Here is a 21,686-nt window from a genome sequence, read left to right as displayed (position 1 = left end):
AGTTGTCCAATAAACACGAAAAATGTGCAATTTCAGTTATAATCAAGTGCCAAGCAAGGAAATGCCAGTATTATTATTTTACCTACAAAATGAGCAAAGATGTTTAAAAGTACAATAGAATTCAGCCCTGCTGACGGTAACAAAAGGAGGGTACTTTTCCGGTGAGGCTTTGTGCTCTAGAAGGCAAATTAATAAAGGGAGCATTCAGTAATTCCACCTCTAGGAATCAGCCGTACGAAAATGCAGGATGCATTTATAAACACATACATACATAAAGATTTATGTATGAAGATATTCAGCCCAGCCTTGTCTTTTAAATTATTATCTAAATATCAATAGCAGAATGGGCGAGATATCTACACACCAGGATATTATGCCACCATGAATCACTGGGAAAAAAATGTGATATATAAGCATTTAGGGATGTAACATCATCGAGGAAAGGAGGCTACAAAAGTAGTTTAATGTCTAGTTTGAGTTTTAAATTTTTCATGTAACGATTTAGAAACGCATCTAATTTGATCACGCGACTTAGGCAAATCATTCAAATCTTTTTGCGTTTCCTCTGCAATGGCGACAATACTTGCCATACAGGATTGTGGAGGTTAAATGGGATGACTGGCGTTGAAACGTTCCAGGCCCATGAGCAGGACTCAATGTTCCTTCCCTTCCCCTTTAGTGTATGGCTTCTTACATCTGGGGAAGAGTCCCACCAAAGATCGATTCCAAGCTTCGCTTCTTGGATGAGCGAGGGAAACTAGGCGCTAACTTTTCTATTCAGCCCCGCGCTCGTTCCCGGCAGCCGGGACTCAGGGAAGCCGGGCAGCCGCGGTGCTCTCAACTCTTTCCCCGCCCGCGCACTTCAAATCCAAACTGCGCGGGGCGAGGCGGGGCGGCGCCCCGATGACGTAGCTGGCTTGGGAGAGGAGTCCCTTGAGGCTGCCGCCAAGCGAGGGAAGCAAGAGGCGCAGGCCACGCCCGGCCACTCACAGACGGTGACGTCATCCCCCGCCGCCACTCCAGCGCTTCCCAGGCCCAGCTCGCGAGTCCCCGCCCCGATTACGCACCCGCGACTTCAGCCTGAGGGGTGGGGATTTTCTTGGAGCGACGGGATGCGACGCCAATCGCGACGACGCTTCGCCCCGTGGCGCGGTTTGAAATTTTGCGGGGCTCAACGGCTCGTGGAGCGGCTACCCGGAGTGACATCGCCGGTGTTTGCGGGTGGTTGTTGCTCTCGGGGCCGTGTGGAGTAGGTCTGGACCTGGACTCACGGCTGCTTGGAGCGTCCGCCATGAGGAGAAGGTGCGGGTTGCGGGGAAATCGAGGGGACGGGGCAGGGAACGACCCTCGTCTTGGGTGCGGGGCCTGTTCAGGGGTGCGGGGCCCGTGCGGGGTACCGGGCCTAGATCGTCACGGCAGTCGGCGCCGAGTGAGGCTGGGGGCGCTGAGGGGCAGGGTCTGGAGACGGCGAGCCAGTGCGAGGGCCGCGGCGGTGAGACTTGACGCGCTGTCCCCCGGCGGCCGCGGGTGCCCGCAGGCTCAGACGCCCGGGTGGGAGCCGAGCGCCGGTGCCCGGACGCGGCAGGGCGGTCGAGGCCGGGGGCCCGGGGCGGCCTCCACCCAGGCGGTCAGCGCTGGCGCTCGGACCCCACCCTCCCCGCCCGCGGCGTCTCAGGTGCCGCTTCTTGGCGCAGATGACTCGTTGTAAACCTTCTGTGGTCGTGGTTTCTCTTTAAAGCTGTTAAGTTTATTTATCGTTGTTTTTCTTTGTTTTATTCTTTTTGTTTGTTTGTTTTTGTGAAAACGCGGTCTCCCTATGTTGGCCAGGCTGGTCTCGAACTCCTGGCTTCAACTGATCCTGCCACCTCGGCCTCCCAAAGTGTTGGGATTACAGGCGTGAGCCACCGTGTCCGGCCCGTTGTTTTTCTTTGTATCAGGCCAGCGGTGTTAACGTTTTGTTTGAATTGGAAAGATAGCTTTGTTTCTTTGCAAGTTAAAAAACGGATTGTGGAATTCTTTTCCGGTCGTTTTAATAACTTCCTAGGCAGTGTTGGGGAGGGACTGTCCGACTTGAAATCGGGACCAGACGGTGACACTGCCACTTACCAACCTTGTGACTTCCAAATATTAACTTTATTTTCTGAAAGTTGTGGATTAAGTTTTGTGATGATACAGCGTTAAATAATTTGTAGTTTTTGGTGGAACTGATTGTTCTAAGGCTTTGTAAGAGTCTTCATTTCACGATCACTAATTCTGATCAGTCTTTTTCAAATGCTTGCCCTCAGAATAATGAGAATTGAATGCCGACATGGTGAAACCCCGTCTTAACTAAAAATACAAAAATTAGCCGGGCCTGGTGGTGCGCCTGTACCCCCAGCTTCTCAGGAGGCTGAGGCAGGAGAATCGCTTCAGCCTAGGAGGCAGAGGTTGCATGAGCCGACATCTCAACACTGCACTCCAGCCTGGGCGACAGAGTGAGACTACGTCTCAAAAAAAAAAAAAAAAGTCCATTAACAGTTTATGAATTATGTAGGCATCTCCTCTATCAAGGGATTGAATGAAGCAGGAGAAAAAGTTACCCTTTAATGTTGGTTCCAGGCTAATGGATATAATTAACTTTTTTTTTTTTTTGAGACGGAGTCTCACTCTGTCACCCAGGCTGGAGGGCAGTGGCGAGATTGCTAACTGCAGCTTTGACCTCTGAGGCTCAAACGAAACTCTGGCCAGAATTAATTGTGGTTATCGATCCCCGAAACAGGTTGTACAAGGAGATCAACAAAGCTCCTTCTCTGGAGTGCTAAGAAAAAATAGGGCAGTGGATCAGTGAAGGCTGCCTGAAGGTACGAAATAATTTAGAGGACCACTGTGAGATATCTTCCAGTCCAGTGATTTATGTTCAAGACTGGAAAAACTGACTCATTTTACAACCTTTGTGTCCTTGAGTGGTAGTCTTTGTATGCACTCTGATTTTTTCAGTGAATCTAAAAAAAAAACTCAAGACTTGCTCCTTTTAGGGGATTACCTGAAACAATTTAGCCAGGGAGTATTTAAGTGTATCATGATAATTGTTCATAATGATTGCTCTGAAGCATCTTAAGATCATACAACTTTTTTGAAATGTCACATTATTCATTCAAAAAGACTTCTTGGGCCTGGCACAGTGGCTCACACCTGTAATCCCAGCACTTTGGGAGGCCAAGGTGGGAGGATGACTTGAGCCCGGGAGTTCAAGACCAGCCTGGGCAACATAACAAGACCCTGTCTCTATTTAAAAAATAATAATTTATACCAAAAAAGAAAAGAAAAATACTTCTTGAATGTTTGTTAAATACAAGGAACCATTCCAAGTGTTGGGGATACAGCAGTGGGCAAAAGTGACATCCCTGCCCTCACAGAGTTTATATTCTAATAGCAAAAGAGGAGTGTAATAAATAAGTTAGTCTTAAATGGTGGTAAGTGCTATGTAGAGAAATCAAGGGGATTAGAAGTACTGAAGGTGTAGGAAGGGGGGTTGTGGTTTTAAAGAGATGGGTCAGGAAAGGCCTCCCTGAGAAGGTGATCTCTGAGCGAAGACCTAAGAAGGAAAAGGGTGAAGCCATGCAGCATGGGGGAAGAGATATAGGTAGAGGAATCAGCAAATCCAAGTGCCCTAAGTGGGAATAGTGCCTGGTATGTTCCAGAAAGAGCAAGGAGGTCTCTGTGACAGGAATAGAATGAGCACTGAGGTCAAAAGAAATGGCTTTCAGATGGAATGGGGCTCCATAGGTCTTTGGAAAGTCAGAGGCTTTTCCTTAGAGTGAGATGGCAAGTCACTGGAGGGTTCTGAGTAGAAGATTAGGACTTGTGGCTCCTGTGTTGACAATAGACTTAAGGAGGCCAGTTTCGAAGCAGGGAGACCAGTTAAGAGGCCCCTGCCATGCAGCAGAAAGTTGGCGGTGGTGACCTGGACCAGGGTGCGGGCGGTAGTGGTAGCAGCAGAGGTCAGGAGGAGTGAGATTCTGCCTGTCTTGTGTAGATAATGCTAATGGTGGGCATATAAGAAAGAAGTGTCAAGGATGATAAAAGATTTAAGTTAAAAAAGAAAATTAAGTTCAGTACAATTTGAATGTTAGGAAGAGTGAGAAATGTTAATTTTTAATTCTTTGAAAATGATCCTCTTACAGGAACTGTCTCTAACTAGAATAATAATAATGGGTGTTTGGTAATTCCAAACACCCATTTCCAACAGGCCAAATAAAATGCATTATATATCAGTAAAATTTTTTTTTTTTTTTGGAGACAGTGTTGCTCTGTTGCCCAGGCTGGAGTGCAATGGCACAATCTCAGCTCACTGCAACCTCCGCCTCCTGGGTTCACCGGGTTCAAGTGATTCTCCTGCCTCAGCCTCCTGAGTATCTGGGATTACAGGCACCCACTACCACGCCCAGCTAATGTTTGTATTTTTAGTAGAGGTGGGGTTTCACCACGTTGGCCAGGCTGGTCTCGAGCTCCTGATCTCAGGTGATCCGCCTGCCTTGGCCTCCCAAAGTGCTGGTATTACACACATGAGCCACCACGCCCAGCCATAGTAAAAATCTGTACGTTTTTCAATTAAGTCACAAATCAAAGACATTTCAGATTATGGGCCGGGCACAGTGGCTCACGCCTGTAATCCCAGCACTTTGGGAGGCTGAGGCAGTCGGATCACGAGGTCAGGAGTTTGAGACCAGCCTGACCAACATGGTAAAACCCCATCTCTACTAAAAATACAAAAATTAGCTGGGCGTGGTGGCATGTGCCTGTACTCCCAGCTACTCAGGAGGCTGAGGCAGGAGAATTGCTTGATCCCAGGAGGCAGAGGTTGCAGTAAGCTGAGATCACACCATTGCACTCCGGCCTGGGTGCCGAACTGAGACTCTGTCTCAAAAAAAAAGAAACCAAAAAAGTTTTAGATTATGTGCCAAGATGTTTTTAATAACAGCTTTGAGGTATAATCCACATACCATACAATGTACTTTAAATTGTATAATTCAGTGATTTTCAGAATATTCAGAGTTGTGCAATCATCACTGCAATCAATTTTAGAACATTTTTATCACCCCTTTAAAATCCCATTAGCAGTCAATCCCCTTTCACCCCATGGTCCAAATTCTCCCCAGCCCCAACTACAAATCTACTTTTCGGCTAGGCAAGGTGGCGCACACCTATAATTCCAGCACTTTGGGAGCCCAAGGTGGGAGGAATACTTGAGCCCAGGAGTTCAAGAACAGCTTGGACAACATAGGGAGACTCTATCTCTACAAAAAAAAAAAAAAAAAGTATTTTTTTTTAATTTTCATTTATTTACTTTTTTTTTTTTGAGACGGAGTCTCACTCTGTTGCCCAGGCTGGAGTGCAGTGACGCGATCTCGGCTCACTGCAGCCTCCACCTCCCGGATTCAAGCAATTCTCCTGCCTCAGCCTCCCGAGTAGCTGGGATTACAGGTGCCCACCACCACGCCCAGCTAATTTTTGTATTTTTAGTAGAGACAGCGTTTCACCATATTGGCCAGGCTGGTCTCAAACTCCTGACCTTGTGATCCGCCGGTCTTGGCCTCCCAAAGTGCTGGGATTACAGGAGTGAGCCACCGTGCCCGGCCTAAAAAAAATTTTTTTTGTTTAAGTTAGCTGGGTGTGGTGGCTCACATCTGTAGTCCCAGCTACTCCGGAGGCTCAGGTGGGAGGATCACCTGAGCCTAGGAAGTTGGGGCTGCAGTGAGCCATGATCGTGTTACTGCACTCCAGCCTAGGTGAAAGAGGGAGACCCTGTCTCAAAAAACCATACAAACCCCAAATCTACTTTTTACCTATTCTGGATATTTCATATAAACGGAACCATAGCTCTGGTCTTTTGTGACTTGCTTTTTTGACTGAGCATAATGTTTTCAAGGTTTATTGCCAAATAATATTCCATTGTATGGCTATATACTACATTTTATTTACCCATTCATAAGTTGATAGCCATTTGTATTTTTTTTTTTTTTTCACTTTTTGGCTATTATAAGTAATGCTGCTATAGACATTTGTGTAGTTTTCGTATAAATGTGTTTTCATTTCTTTTGGGCAAATACCCAGTAATAAAATCGCTGGGTTGTATGAACTCTGTTAAACTGAGGGGCTGGGTGTGGTGGCTCATGTGTGTAATCCCAACATTTTGGGAGGCCGAGGTGGGAGGATTGCTTGGGCCCAGGAGTTCAAGACCAGCCTGAGCAACATGGCAAACCTTAAAAAAAAAAAAAAATTAGCCAAGCATGATGGCACGTCTGTGGTCCCAGCTACTTGGGAGACTAAGGTGGGAGAATTGCTTGAGCCCGGGGTGTTGAGGCTGCATTGAGCTATGATCACACCACTGCACTCCAGCCCAGGTGACAGTGAGGCCCTGTCTCAAAAAACAAAAAAACAACTGAGGAACTACCAGACTATTTTCCAAAGAGGCTGTACCGTCTTGCATGCCCACAAGCAGTGTCTGAGGGTTCTAGTTCCTCTAGATTCTCACCAATACTTTTTGCTATATATTTTTTTATTATACCATCCTGTTGGCTATGAAGTGGTTTTGATTTGCATTTCCCTAATAACTAATATTGAGCATCTTTTCATGTGCTTATTGTCCATTTTTATATCTTCTTTGGAGAAATGTCTATTCAGATTTTTTGCCCATTGTGCTAGATTTTTTTATTCAGAAAAACAATCACTTTACCTTCTAGATGTGTTACAGAGATAGGCAGCCCTACTTGTAAACCTTCATCAGGATCCCGAGTGCATAATACCTCTATTAGGTTAGGTAGGTTAGGAGCATAGGACCCTTTGGCAGGAATTCAGGGCCATTCATTTTACATCTATTGAACAACTACTGTGAGTTAGGGTGTGGTAAAATGAAGATGAATAAGATGTGGTGGTCCGTGCCCTTGAGTTTATGGTCTACTAGGGGGCTGGGGGGGAAATGGTAAGTGAGTGACAAGTCCACAGCTCTCCAGAGGAGGTGGTGGCATATAGACGGAACTGAATGTACAAAGCACGGTGGTGTCAGAAAATGAGAGCTGCATGTGGTTTATTGAGGGGCATTGTTCAGGAAATGCCCAGGAAGTTCAGTTGGCCGGAGACCTGGGGAGTGTCAAGTGGGAGAGATTAGCAGAGAGAGGTTTTAGAAGGCCTTTCCACAGAAGGTGGTTGAACTATTTCCTGAGGGCAGTGGGGCCTTTGAAGGGGAGTAGTTAAGCAGGGATCTGATGGGATTTATTGTTATGAACAACTAGCTGTTATGTGGAGATTGGCTGGGCAGGGGTAGGTCTGTCAGACTGAGGAGACTGGGATACTTAAGTAATGACTTCAGAGCAGTGCCCCCGGCTGGCCTGTCTGGAAGCCAGGGTTTTGCATCCAGATCGAATATTGGCCACAGATTGGATCTTAAAAGTTATTTTTAATAAAATGGTAATATTAGGATTTTAACTTGTGCATTGTTGTGTCTTCAAAATGAAGTGCAAAAGGAGTGTTTGCCTGGGGAAGCTCTTTAGTTGGACTTTAGTTGAGATTATGTTAAATAAATGCCTTACTTAACTGTTAACATTTCCCTTTTTTTCCTTTAAGTTCTGTTGGACTTGAACTGTTAACATTTCTAAAGTGAAGGGAGTACAGTAAATTCTTTTAAACGTTTGTCGGTATTTGGGTATTGGTACGGCCATCTGGTATAGGCAACAGGTATTTGTGTAGAAATGTTTCTTCAACAAGGACGGGCAACCTCTAAACTGGGATTTCGTGGCTGGAGATATTTTGGATGTGAATGTATTAACAGCTTTGGAGAGACACATTGTTAGAGATCCAGGCTGGTGACTTGTAGAACCACTGAAAGCTCTGAGACAGAAAGGGGCTAATGAAAGTCTCTAGTTCCAATTGGGTGTGGATGGCACACAAAGAGCTTAAGTGTTTAAGTGATTTGCTGCAGGCTTCTCGGCCGACTAGAAGCAGAGCACCAGGGCAGTCTTAGTTGTCCTGTTATACCTAAGAAAAGGGAGAAAAATTTCTGTTCTTTAAATGTTCTGTAAAGCAGACTAATGGTTACAATTTTTAAAGTAAGCTTTTCTTAAAAGATAAGATACAGAAGCCAGTTAAATTTGTATTTTAGATAAATAAGTTTGTGTTAAAATAAGCTTTTGGTAATTGAAGAATAACATACATTCAGAAATGTACAGAAATCAAGTGTAAACTCAGTGAATTTTTCACAGTTGATGCACCTGTGTAAGCAGCAACCCAGAAGCCCTCTACCAGTCACTGCCTCCCCTGAGCCAAAAGAACCACTATCCTGACTTCTGAAAGCATAGATTAGTTTGGCCTGGTTTTGTTTTTGCTTTTTTTATTTTCGTTTTTGAGATAGGGTGTTGCTTTGGAGTGCAGTAATCACAGCTCACTGCAGCCTCATCCTCTCAGTCTCAAGCAATCCTCCCACCTCAGCCTCCTGAGTAGCTGGGACTATAGCATATGTCACCGTGCCTGGCTAATTTTTTTTTTTTTTTTTTTTAGACACAGAGTCTCACTATGTTGCTCAGGATGATCTGAAACTCCTGGGCTCAACCAGTCCTCCTGCCTTGGCCTTGCAAGGTGCTAGGAATATAGGCGTGAACTACCGTGCCTGGCCAGTTTTGCCTGTTTTTGAACTCTCTGTCAATGGAATCACATAGTGATACACACTTGCATATCTGGTGGCTTTTGCTCAGCCTAAAGTGTTTTTTTTTTCTTCCTCTTCCCCTTACAACTTTTTTTTAGTTGTTTCTTTTACTTCATTAAAAAAATGAAAAGATTTGAGGTATAATTCATACACAGTAAAACAGACTCGCTTTACACGTAGTTTCAAATGTATACCGTTATATAATCGCCATCAAGATCTAGAACTATTTCATCACCCCAAAAAAGTAAAATAAATAAAATAGGAAAATAATAATTTGAGCTTTATCCATATCATGTGTAGTGTGTTCATTTTCTTTTTTGAGACAGTTTCGCTCTGTCGCCCAAGCTGGAGTACAGTGGTACGATCTTGGCTCACTGCAACCTCGGCTCACTGCAAACCCCGCCTCCTGGGTTCAAGTGATTCTCCTGCCTCAGCCTCCCCAGTAGCTGGGATTACAGGCGCACCACCACAACCAGCTAATTTGTTGTGTTTTTAGTAGAGACGGGGTTTCCCCATGTTGGCCAGGCTGGTCTCCTGACCTCAAGTGATCTGCTCCCCTCGGCCTCCCAGAGTCCTGGAATTACAGGTGTGAGCCACTGCACCCAGCCGGTTTGTTCATTTTCATTGCTACATTAGTGCATTGTAGGAATGTACTATTCATTCTGTTGATAGACATCTAGGCTGTTTCTGTTTCCATGCTATTATGAGTAGTGCTTCTCTAACCATTCTCATATATGTCTTTGGTGAACGTATGTGTTTATTTCTGCTAGGTATGTATGTAGAGGTAGAACTGCTGGGTTCAGCTTTAGTAGATAGACTGCCAACAGTTTTTAAAATAGTTGTACCAATTTACACCATGCCAGCAGCATATGAAAGTTCTCACTTTTCTATATACTCAACAACACTTAATGCTGTCTTTTTAACTTTAGCCATTCTTTGAGCTGCTAGTTGTAATTTAAGAATAGGCCAGGCGTGGTAGCTCATGCCTGTAATCCCAGCACTTTGGGAGGCCGAGGCGGGTGGATCACTTGAGGTCAGGAGTTCGAGACCAGTGTGGCCAACATGGTGAAACCCCATCTCAATGGCTTTTTAACTTTAGCCATTCTTTGAGCTGCCAGTTGTAATTTAAGAATATAGGCCGGGCGCAGTGGCTCATGCCTGTAATCCCAGCACTTTGGGAGGCTGAGGTGGGTGGATTTTTGTGTTTTTGTAAAAATACAAAAATTAGCTGGGTGTGGTGGCACACGCCTGTAATCTGAGCTACTTGGGAGGCTGAAGCAGGAGAATCGCTTGAACCTGGGAGGCGGAGGTTGCAGTGAGCTGAGATCTCACCACTGCACTCCAGCCAGGGCAACGGAGCGAGACTCTGTCTCAAAAAAGAAAAGAAAAATAAATAAATTAAATAAAATGGCCAGGCACAGTGGCTCACATATGTAATCCTAGCACTTTGGGAGGCTGAGGAGGGTGGATCACTTGAGGCCGGGAATTCAAGACCCACCTGGCTAACATGGCAAAACCCCATCTCTACTAAAAATACAAAAATTAGCTGGGTGTGGTAGAACGTGCCTATAGTCCCACCTACTCGGGAGGCTGAGTCAGGAGAATCATTTGAACGCAAAAGGTAGAGGTTGCAGTGAGCCAAAATTGCACCACTGCACTCCAGCCTGGGCGACAGAGCAAGATGCTGTCTCAAAAAAAAAAGAAAAAACAAAAAAACACCAAAAAATAGTAATAAATTGCCAGATATTTTGTAGGGGTTTCTCACCAGCAACTTCTTGTGTTAGTTTATTTTACCAACATTTTTGTCTGGTTTTTCTTTAGTAAAAGTATTTATAATTCTGTATTATACTTCCATAGGTAGATCATTGTTGAAAGTCCAGAAGGTTGAGCTTCCATGATATAATATGATATGAAATCTTGCATTGCTAGTGGCATTTGGTAGGAAAAGGAATGGGGAGTGGTTAAAGGTGAATTAAGCTGAATGCTTGTTTTAATTTGTTTTTTTCTTGAGGCCACTGAGAAGCTAGTCTTTTTAGTTCTTGAAAATAGTGCTTTTAGTCCAGAGGCTGTGACTGATGTAACTAACAGGCCTTAGTTTTTGGTTTTCAGTGAGGTGCTGGCGGAGGAGTCCATAGTATGTCTGCAGAAAGCGCTAAATCACCTTCGGGAAATATGGGAGCTAATTGGGATTCCAGAGGACCAGCGGTTACAAAGAACTGAGGTGGTAAAGAAGCATATCAAGGTGGGTTGAATAGTACTGGTCTCTGCATTGGACCAGGGTAAGGATGTTGGTGTCTCACCCGAGATAGCATACAGAAGGGACATGTGATCATCGGCATTAGGATAGCACAGGCCCTTCCTGTTTGATTTGGTTTGGTTTTGAAGTCCCTTCTTGAAATTTGAGGAGGCTGGGTGCGGTGGCTCATGCCTGTAATCCCAGCACTTTGGGAGGCCGAGGCACATGGATTGCTTGAGATCAGGAGTTCAAGACCAGCCTGATCAACATGGTGAAACTCCGTCTCTACTAAAAATAAAAAAATTAGCTGGGCATGGTGGTGAGCACCTGTAATCCCAGCTACTCAAGAGGCTGAGACAGGAGAATCTATTGAACCCGGAATGTAGAGGTTGCAGTGAGCCGAGAGCACGCCATTGCACTCCAGCCTGGGCAACAGAGCGAGACTCCATCTCAAAGAAAAAAAGAAAAAAAAGAAATTTGAGGGGTTTGGTATTGGTGTTGGGAGCTTTTTTCCTCCATTGCCCCAAACTTATGGACTGTTTTCCCTCTTGTAGGAACTCCTGGATATGATGATTGCTGAAGAGGAAAGCCTGAAGGAAAGACTCATCAAAAGCATATCCGTCTGTCAGAAAGAGCTGAACACTCTGTGCAGCGAGTTACATGTTGAGCCATTTCAGGTCCGTGGCAGCCCACAGGGTCTCTGGGGATCTGTCTGGGGCCTGAGACTTAGAAAGTAGCATTGACTTGGGCCTGCAGATGGAAGGCTTCCTCGTAGGGATGGAGCTAGACGTAAGAAGTGGGGAAAACATGCTGTGTAGTTAATTAGGCCCAGCAGAGTAATTCTCACCTCTGTAGAGAGTTGCCCTGGTAAGAGGTGAAGCAACTAATAGATGATCAAAAAGAAGCTGCTGTTTACCATAGTTTTGCTTTGTAGGGAATATGAATTTTTTTTATAAACTCTGAGAAAAAGGTAGGTATAGATGGTGCTGCACTGTTCTTTCTCTGAAAGAAAATGAAAACAGAAACAAAAGTAACTAATGATTAAAAGGAATACTATGAAAAAACCAACCTTTGTGGCTTTTATCGTACCCAGAAGCTGCATACTACTGACCCAGCCAAAATGGCTTCTTCAGAAGAAATGTCTCAAAAGCTGGAATATTGGGAGTGCATAGTCCATTTCAGAGCATGCCATGACATCCATCTGGGTATGGAGCTGAGAAGTGGCTATATTGTGGTCCACTGCAAGTCAGGGACTTGAGTGAGGACACCAGCAAGGATGAAATGAATAACAGATGGGGTCCTGAAAATCTCTGCTTAGAACCAGTAAAAATAGTGCCAGGATCATAAAAATTAGGACAGACGTGGAGCTTGGAAAGACAATGAGTACACCCATAAGGTTCTCAGGTCCCTCTTCCTGTTACAGGAAGACCTGCCTGGATATCTATTTGGAGTTAGCTTAGGAGGGGGAGACCACCTTTAAAGGGCGAAGGATAATTCACACCTGGTAGCCAAGAGCAGTCAGGCAGAACATGAAGTGGAGCTTCCTGGAGTCAACATAAATGTCATAAATATAATTGATTTTGGACATAGTTTCTCTTTCTTTTTTCACATTCGATGTGAAATTGGGCAAGAAGTGAGGTGTACAATGATACATCTCCCTTAAATTACCTGATGTTCCTAGTTCACAATGTTAAATGAAATTCTGTAAATGTATAGGACATTTAAGAAAAATTTATATGTCCTATAAAAAAATGCCACTTTTTTTTTTCTTGTTAACCAGTTAGGAATAGAGCAGGGACTACCAGATGGGTTTTTGTTGTTAAGGTGAGACGATGTTCATAGGATTAGCAGGATGAGTATTTAGATATGAGCTAGGCATGCCACCCTATAGCTAACCCAAAGCAAGCTTTCCAGCCAATTTACACTTTTATCTATTTATTTATTTAGAGACAGAGTCTTGCTGTGTTGTCCAGGCAGGAGTGCAATGGTGTGGTCTCGGCTCACTGCAACCTCCGCATCCCAGGTTCAAGCGATTTTCCTGCCTTAGCCTCCCGCGTAGCTGGGATTACAGGTGTCCGCCACCATGCCTGGCTAATGTTTCTGTTTTTCGTAAAGACGGGGTTTCACCATGTTGGCCAGGCTGGTCTCTAACTGCTGACCTCGTGATCCGCCCACCTTGGCCTCCCGAAGTGCTGGGATTATAGGCGTGAGCCACTGCGCCTGGCGCCAATTTACACGTTTTATAAAAGTGCCTGGTGCCTGGAGTAGTCTAATCATAGAGACAAAAGGTAGAATGGTGGTTGCCAGGCTTGGAGAAGGGAAAAAATGGGGACTTATTTGTTTGAGTATGAAGTTTTACTTTTGCAAGAGGAAATGAGTTTTGGAGGTGATGGTCATGATTGCACAACACTGTGACTGTACTTAATACCACTGAACTGTACACTTAATGGTTAAGATGGTAAATTTTATGTTATATGTATTCTACCACAAGTTTTAAAATTGGGGGGAAAAGTACCCTGGTACTCCACCTTACCTCACTGGGACCTTCCTTAGGAGACCCTCTTTGTGCCATATTCTGTTGACCATGAGTTGACTTAGTTGTAAGTTTAACTGAAAGTCTGTCATCCACGCCTTCTTATGTTGTCCTTCTCTTCCTTTGAAGGAATTCACTTGGAATCTTATAACTGGTCCATTGTCTTATTCAGGAAGAAGGAGAGACAACCATCTTGCAACTAGAAAAAGATTTGCGCACCCAAGTGGAATTGATGCGAAAACAGAAAAAGGAGAGAAAACAGGAACTGAAGCTACTTCAGGAACAAGATCAAGAACTGTGTGAAATTCTTTGTATGCCCCACTATGATATTGACAGTGCCTCAGTGCCCAGCTTAGAAGAGCTGAACCAGTTCAGGCAACATGTGACAACTTTGAGGGAAACAAAGGTACACTGCCTACATTTGTTCTTCCTAAAAGTCACTTTAGTTTTCCTCTAGGTATCTTGTAATTGCTTTGTTTTAAAGGCTTCTAGGCGTGAGGAGTTTGTCAGTATAAAGAGACAGATCATACTGTGTATGGAAGAATTAGACCACACCCCAGACACAAGCTTTGAAAGAGATGTGGTGTGTGAAGACGAAGATGCCTTTTGTTTGTCTTTGGAGAATATTGCAACACTACAAAAGTTGCTACGGCAGGTACTGTCTTCTCAAATTATGCCCTAGGATCTCCGTAGTATACAGCAGTTTGAACAAAACTGACAGCTGTTTCTTCAGTCTTAAATAAGGAGATAATGTAAGCTAAGAGAATGAGGGAAGCTAAGGATAGTAATATATGATATACAACCTTGATTTTTGTTTAACAGTTAAAAAACCTTTATATGTAGCTCCAAGAAAATGAAATTATAGATGAAATAATATTAGTCATTTGAATTAGACTAGTGTTTAATTAAAATTTTTTTCAGTTCTAAATTTGAATGCTAATTCTTGGGGTCTGAGATCCTGACAGCCTTACAGCTTGTGTTTAGGAGGCATGAAAACATGCTACTTTGAACTCTCATGAAAATGCCTCCTCTACCCATGGGTCCAGACATTTTTTTGTGGGAGGCCGGAGGGCTAGCCTCTGTGCTGCTGCTTTGCTGTGAGTGACACTGGCTTTCTATGCTGTAGCTGGAAATGCAGAAATTACAAAATGAAGCAGTGTGTGAGGGGCTGCGTACTCAAATCCGAGAGCTCTGGGACAGGTTGCAAATACCTGAAGAAGAAAGAGAGGCTGTGGCCACCATTATGTCTGGGTCAAAGGCCAAGGTCCGGAAAGCGGTAAGAAACCCAGTGGGTACTGGGTCAGCAGTCTTCTCTTAGCACTTCTGTGTTAGTCATAAAGACTGTTGATTTGGCCGGGCTCAGTGGTTCATGCCTCTAATCCCAGCACTTTGGGAGGCTGAGGCAGGTGAATCCTTTGAGGTCAGGAGTTCGAGACCAGCCTGGACAACATGGCGAAACCCCATATCTACTAGCCAGGTGGTAGTGGTGTGCGCCTGTAATCCCAGCTACTTGGGAGGCTGAGACAGGAGAATCGCTTGAGCCTGGGAGGCGGAGGGTTGCAGTGAGCCAAAATCGCACTACTGCACTCCAGTCTGGGCGAGAGAGTGAAACCCTGTCTCAAAAAAAGAAAAAGAGCGTTGATTTATAATACCTTTGTGGCTTTGCATTATAATTTTACTTAAAAGGGGGGGAACTTCTGCAAACCTTAGTGAATATAAAAGTATGACAGCCACCTTTAACAAGTTTCTTTCTTTCAGCTGCAATTAGAAGTGGATCGATTGGAAGAACTGAAAATGCAAAACATGAAGAAAGTGATTGAGGCAATTCGAGTGGAGCTGGTTCAGTACTGGGACCAGTGCTTTTATAGCCAGGAGCAGAGACAAGCTTTTGCCCCTTTCTGTGCTGGTTAGTACAAGAGTGAGGTCTTTGGTTTGTTTGTTTGGAGACAGGTCTTACTTTGTTGCCCAGCCTAGTCTCAAGTTCCTAGGCTCAACCAATCCTCCCAACTTGGCCTCCCAAAGTGTTGGGCCACCACACCCAGCCAAAAGTGGGGTCTTCATGTGGCCTGCTCACTAGTTTTTAAGACATCCAGACATTCAACAGGAAGCATTTCCTTTTCTGAACAGATAAAGCCACCTTTTCAAGACATTGAGCATAATTGCCATTCCTGTATGAAAAAGCATTTGCAAATGTTATTGGGAAATATTGGTCTCTTGCTTTCTGAAGCAATATGTCACTGTAGCCTCTAGCTGTGAAGCTTAAGTTTTTATCAGGTGCTTACTTTTTGCCAGGTGCAGTGTCAAACCCTTAATATTATTTCACAGAATCCTCATGTCAAGAGGTAAGGATACTAAAGCACATAAATGCTGAGTAATTTAACCCAGAGACATATAGTGGTAAATGCCAGAGCCTACGTTTGAGCCAAAAGGAGCCTGACTCCTGGAGCCCAGTTGAATTCTAGTCTGAACTGAACTGAATATAAAGATGAAGCTATCCCAACTAAATTCAACACATGTTTTTGCACATTTTCTGTGATCCACCCCTCTACTGACTGGGCAAGACAGAAAAGCAGAATATGAAAGAAACCGAAGACAAGGCAAGAGATGATGCAGATTTTTGACATTATTTTAGTCTCTATCATAGTCTGTTAGGCCCTACTCCCCCAGGCTGATTGTGACAAAGCTGGTTTTTATTAACCACTATATATCTATTACACACACACACCCGCCTCTTCCTGTATCAGTTTACTATAAGGAAAGAATCTATTTCCATTTTAGGGAATGGGGGATTCATAAAATTGGATACTAAATACTAGAGGAATTGTTTTAAACTACTGGGCCTATATTTTGCAGAGGACTACACAGAAAGTCTGCTCCAGCTCCACGATGCTGAGATTGTGCGGTTAAAAAACTACTATGAAGTTCACAAGGAACTCTTTGAAGGTGTCCAGAAGTGGGAAGAAACCTGGAGGCTTTTCTTAGAGTTTGAGGTATTGCCCTAGTTTTTGTGTTTGTAACTGTTAAGAAAGCATGCCATGTACGGAATCAGTCCAGTTAGCTTTGTTCTTTGCCAGGCTTTTGATACCCCATCTTTATCATTAAGTCTCTCTGAATTTCTGCTGACCGCCTCTATTTGGTAAGCTTATCTGCAGGGTCTTTGAAGAGAAAAGCCTAAAATTAATGGCTTAAATAAGGTAGGCATTTCTTGCATGAATGAAGTTCAGAGGTGGGCATTGTGGGGCAGGCATGGCAGATGTGCACAGTGAGCAGGACCCCAGGCTTCTCCGGCCCAGGGCACTCCCCCACCACTAAGGGTGGACCTCATCTTCAGGGCCAGGATGGCTGCTAGAGCTCCCACCCTGATGGCACTTTTTTTTTCTTTTTTTTTTTTTTTTCTTTTTCTTTTTGAGGTGGAGTTTCGCTCTTGTTGCCCAGGCTGGAGTGCAATGGCACGATCTTGGCTCACTGCAACCTCCACCTCACAGGTTGAAGCGATTCTCCTACTTCAGCCTCCCGAGTAGCTGGGATTACAGGCATGCACCACCACGCCCAGCTAATTTTTTGTATTTTTAGTAGAGATGGGGTTTCACCATGTTGGCCAGGCTGGTCTCGAACTCCTGACTTCAGGTGATCTGCCCACCTCGGCCTCCCACAGTGCTGGGATCACAGGCGTGAGCCACTGTGCCTGGCCCGATGGCACATGTCATACAGTGTGGTGGAGGAAGGAACAAAGAAGGCATTGCCCCTCACTCCAAGAGCTCTTCCCGGCTCTCTTCACAGCACCGTGGCTCACATGCTCTGTCACCTGCTGGTGAGGCTGGGTGAATTGCTGCCCCAGGTAAATTCTGGTTCTGTTAAACTAAGGAAGGAGAGAAGAATGGATGTTGGGGCAGGCAACTAACATTCTCTACCATTCCAGCTTTTGCTATACTTAGAATATTGCATGGGTATTGATTCCTTTTCTTCTGATAGGCAGCATGGATGGGTTCCTTCAGAGCATTTTAGAGCTCAGGGACTGTGGTAAAGCAAGTGAGGCGTGTAGGGCACAGATTGAGGGAGACCTTGTTCTCGGGTTCATGCTGGCCCTGTTAGAGCTCAGAGGACCTTCAGAGAATCTGAATTCAACTCCTTCAAGTTTACAGGCAGCAAACTAGGACTCAGAAGTGGAGAGAACTATGGGATATCTTACAGCTGCTTAAGAACAGATGTCTTTGTCCTCAGTTATTCTTTACTTCTGGTTACAACAAGAAGAGTAAACATAAATAAGGAGGCCAGGTATGGTGGCTCACGCCTGTAATCCCAGCACTTTGGAAGGCCGAGGTGGGCAGATCAGGAGGTCAAGACATCAAGACCATCTTGGCTAAGACAGTGAAACCCCGTCTCTACTAAAAAAATTAGCCGGGCATGGTGGCAGATGCTTGTAGTCCCAGCTACTCGGGAGGCTGAGGCAGGAGAATGGCGTGAACCTGGGAGGCAGAGCTTGCAATGAGCCGAGATTGCACCACTGCACTCCAGCATGGGCGACAGAGCGAGACTCCATCTCCAAAAAAAAAAAAAAACATAAATAAGGAGCTAAGGCAGCAACCTTTGTTGACATGCCAATATTTAAGAAGAAAACAGGAAATGAATTACCATCCTCTCTAGTAATTTGGCTGTCACCAATCAAGCAGTATGGAAGGGAAACAATTTAATTTTCAAGAATATCTTCTAAATTTTTCTGCCTATGTGCCCCTATTTTTGAGTATACACACCTAATTTATAATTACAAGCTATATACTTGCATTACTGTTCTGATATACCGTATATGTTCTAAAAGAAAACACATGCTGGTCCGAGTGTAGTGGTGTTTATAAGTCAATGATCACAGCCAATTACAGATTTGTTCTTCTCCCACTGCATTACTTGACTAGAAAGAAGACAGTAAAAAATAGAAAAGTTAACAAAAAGAAAAGAAAGAAAAGTTAAAAAGAATGAGAAGCTTTAACAGTTTTTTTTTTTTTGAGTCTCACTCGTTGCTCAGGGTGGAGTGCGGTGGTGCAATCTCAGCTCACTGCACACCACCCAGGTTCAAGTGATTCTCCTGCCTCAGCCTCCTGAGTAGCTGGGACTGCACGTGCACACCATCACGCTCACTAATTTTTTTATTTTTAGTAGAGATGGGGTTTCGCCATGTTGGCCAGGTTGGTCTCGAACTGTTGACCTCAGGTGATCCGCCCACCTTGGCCTCCCAATGTGCTGCGATTACAGGCGTGAGCCACCGCACCTGGTGAGAACAAAGAATCTTAGCAGAAGTTATTGGTCTCCTGGTGCCAGGTTTTTCACTAATTAAAATGTACTTTTCACAGAGAAAAGCTTCAGATCCAAATCGATTTACAAACCGAGGCGGAAATCTTCTAAAAGAAGAAAAACAACGAGCCAAGCTCCAGAAAATGCTGCCCAAGGTAATAATGTTGCTAAGGGTTTTTGGTGCTTGGTTACAAAGATACTTCACTATTTGTATGTCTTTTTCTATTGTTTAGCCCCAAAACTATTTTCTTCAAAGCTTAGGCAGAGATAATAAGTTATATATTTAGTATAAGCAACTGCATATCAAGGCGTATTCGTTTGCTAGGACTGCCATAATAAAGCACTACAGGCCGGGTGTGGTGGCTCACGCCCGTAATCCCAGCACTTGGGGAGACCGAGGCAGGCAGATCACGAGGTCAGGAGTTCACGACCAGCCTGGTCTTGATCATGAGGTCAGGAGTTCAAGATCAGCCTGGTCTCTACTAAAAATACAAAAATTAGCCAGGCGTGGCGGCGGTTACCTGTAATCTCAGCTACTCAGGAGGCTGAGGCAGGAGAATCGCTTGAACCCAGGAGGCAGAGCTTGCAGAGAGCCAAGACTGCGCCCCTGCCCTCCAGCCTGGGCAACAGAGTGGGACTCCATCTCAAAGGAAAAAACAAACAAAAAAACAAAACACTACGGACTGGGCAGCTTCGACAACAGCAACTTATTTTCTCACAACTCTAGAAGCTGTAAATCTGAGATCAACATGTCATTGGCAGAGTTGGTTTCTTCTGAGGCCTTTCTCCTTGGCTTTGTAAATGGTCATTGTCTTCTCCGTGTGTTCACATGGTTTTCCCACAATATGTGTGGCCTAAACACTCCAGTCGTATGAGATTAGAGCCCACCTAATAACCTCATTTTAACTTAATTTTTTCTTTTTTTTTTTTACCCCCAAGAGATGGGGTCTCGCTATGTTGACCAGGCTGGTCTTGGACTCCTGGCCTCAAGCAATCCTCCCATCTCAGTCTCAGGAATGCTAGGATTACAGGAATGAGCCACCATACCTGGCCTTAATTCTCTTTTTAAAGACGCTGTCTCCAAATACAGTCACATTCTGAGGTACTGAGGGTTAAGGCTTCAACATTTGAATTTGGGGGAAACACAATTCAGCCAGTTACATAAGGAAAGCTTTTGAGAGAGAGAGTCCTGTGGGCTCCATTACCATTTTCCATTTTGATAATAATACCATTTTTTGAGTTAAGTCAGGGATATCATTTCAAAACGCTTTCATTTAGTAATTCATCTAATCCTTACAACATCCTTATGAGGTTGGTATTCTTTCCATTTTTACAGACGAGGAAACTGAGGTACTAAGAAATTAGGTAAATCTGGCCGGGCGTGGTGACTCACTCCTGTAATCCCAGGGCTTTGGGAGGCCGAGGCAGTTCGAGACCAGCCTGGCCAACATGATGAAACCCCATCTCTACTAAAAATACAAAAATTAACCAGGCATGGTGTATGCCTGTAATCCCAGCTACTCGGGAAGCTGAGGCACAAGAATCACTTGAACCCGGGAGGTGGAGGTTGCAGTGAGCTGAGATCGTGTCACTGCACTCCAGCCTGGGCGACAGAGTGAGACTGTCTCAAAAAAAATGTAAATTTGCTCACTGCTTCACAGCCAGTAAAGAGGGCGATTCCAGATTGAACCCCATTAAGTCTGATATCAGAGTCCTGCTCCTAATGTTCACCGCCTATTTCATATTTCTGATCTTCCCTGTGCTGCCTCCAACTTCAGGCACCAAAACCTTAGTGGTCAAACTTTGGGTTCTTGCCATTTTCCACTCTTGTGTGTTGTGTGAATGAAATGTCCCCGGGCTTTGATTTCTGGTCACTCTGACCTGTACCCAGGTGGGCCCAGCTACCTGAAATGAGGCTAATGATGCTCTGGGGAGGAGGAGTACTCTCTAGGGAAATCATTTCATTTGGGCTTTGCACTAAAGAGTTGAAGTAATTAACATGTCCTTGTTTCTGGTCTCAGCTGGAAGAAGAGTTGAAGGCACGAATTGAATTGTGGGAACAGGAACATTCAAAGGCATTTATGGTGAATGGGCAGAAATTCATGGAGTATGTGGCAGAACAATGGGAGATGCATCGATTGGAGAAAGAGAGAGCCAAGCAGGAAAGAGTAAGTGTGAACGTGAACGCAAACTGGGAAAAGAGGAAGAAGGTAATCTGAGCAGCCCATAGTCTCTGCCAGGGACCAGGGTTTGTTGAATAGGGAGCTCGTGGCAGCTCTTTTTAGCTCTGGCTGCAGAGACATGGGCCTAGATTCCTGGCCCTGCTTCTGTTGCCATCCCAGACCTGCTCTCTTCCTGAGATTTATCACTGTTGCTTCTGACTTTCACATAGCAACTCAAGAACAAAAAACAGACAGAGACAGAGATGCTCTATGGCAGCGCTCCTCGAACACCCAGCAAGCGGCGAGGACTGGTTTCCAATACACCGGGCAAAGCACGTAAGGTAAACACAAGGCTTAGGGAAACACTGATTTTAAGGGAGTGGGTGAGGGTAGTCCCAGCCACCTCTTTAAAGGGGGCCAGCTCCTCCACACCTGTGAGTATTTCTCATCAGGTGGGACGAGAGACTGAGAAAAATAAGACACAAAGTATAGAGAAAGAACAGTGGGCCCAGGAGACTAGCACTCAGCATACAGAGGACCCGCACCGGCACCAGTCTCTTGAGTTCCCTCAGTATTTATTGATTACTGTTTTCACTATCTCGGCAAGGGGAATGCGGCAGGAGGACAGGGTGATAGTGGGGAGAAGGTCAGCAGGAAAACGTGAGCAACGGAATCTGTGTCACAAATAAGTTCAAGGGAAGGTACTGAGCCTGGATGTGCACGTAGGCCAGATTTATGCTTCTCCCCACCCAAACATCTCAGTGTAGTAAAGAGTAACAGAGCAGCATTGCT

The 21,686-nt window shown here is 44.7% G+C and overlaps 1 protein-coding gene and 1 long non-coding RNA gene across 12 annotated transcripts in view; one reads left to right on the top strand and one right to left on the bottom strand.

Annotated features, from left to right (window-relative positions):
* Positions 1-937: 937 nt before the first annotated feature.
* PRC1 (protein regulator of cytokinesis 1) overlaps positions 938-21,686 on the top strand; it is a 29,755-nt gene continuing 9,006 nt past the window's right edge. For 10 of the 11 annotated variants that reach the window (XM_009250170.3, XM_009250168.3, XM_009250167.3 and 7 more), the window contains exons 1-11: positions 944-1,302; positions 10,787-10,919; positions 11,468-11,590; positions 13,619-13,852; positions 13,931-14,101; positions 14,573-14,722; positions 15,205-15,352; positions 16,300-16,436; positions 18,792-18,887; positions 20,754-20,900; positions 21,125-21,235. In XM_009250170.3, coding sequence (XP_009248445.1) covers positions 1,292-1,302; positions 10,787-10,919; positions 11,468-11,590; positions 13,619-13,852; positions 13,931-14,101; positions 14,573-14,722; positions 15,205-15,352; positions 16,300-16,436; positions 18,792-18,887; positions 20,754-20,900; positions 21,125-21,235 — 1,461 coding nt within the window. In that variant the 5' untranslated portion in view covers positions 944-1,291. Of the gene's footprint in view, positions 1,303-10,786; positions 10,920-11,467; positions 11,591-13,618; positions 13,853-13,930; positions 14,102-14,572; positions 14,723-15,204; positions 15,353-16,299; positions 16,437-18,791; positions 18,888-20,753; positions 20,901-21,124; positions 21,236-21,686 lie in introns of all 11 variants that reach the window. The other variant, XM_002825843.5, reaches the window with a different exon arrangement.
* LOC129050198 (uncharacterized) lies at positions 6,653-13,645 on the bottom strand. The gene is made up of 3 exons (XR_008513779.1): positions 13,447-13,645; positions 11,761-11,915; positions 6,653-8,013 (listed from the first exon to the last, which is right to left on the bottom strand). It is a non-coding gene; the product is annotated as an uncharacterized LOC129050198 (long non-coding RNA).

This window comes from Pongo abelii, chromosome 16, assembly GCF_028885655.2.
Source record: "Pongo abelii isolate AG06213 chromosome 16, NHGRI_mPonAbe1-v2.0_pri, whole genome shotgun sequence".
In the NCBI taxonomy this organism is placed as follows: domain Eukaryota; kingdom Metazoa; phylum Chordata; class Mammalia; order Primates; family Hominidae; genus Pongo; species Pongo abelii.
The sequence above is the reverse complement of the archived record's forward strand: the minus strand, read 5'-3'. Positions and strand labels throughout refer to the sequence as shown.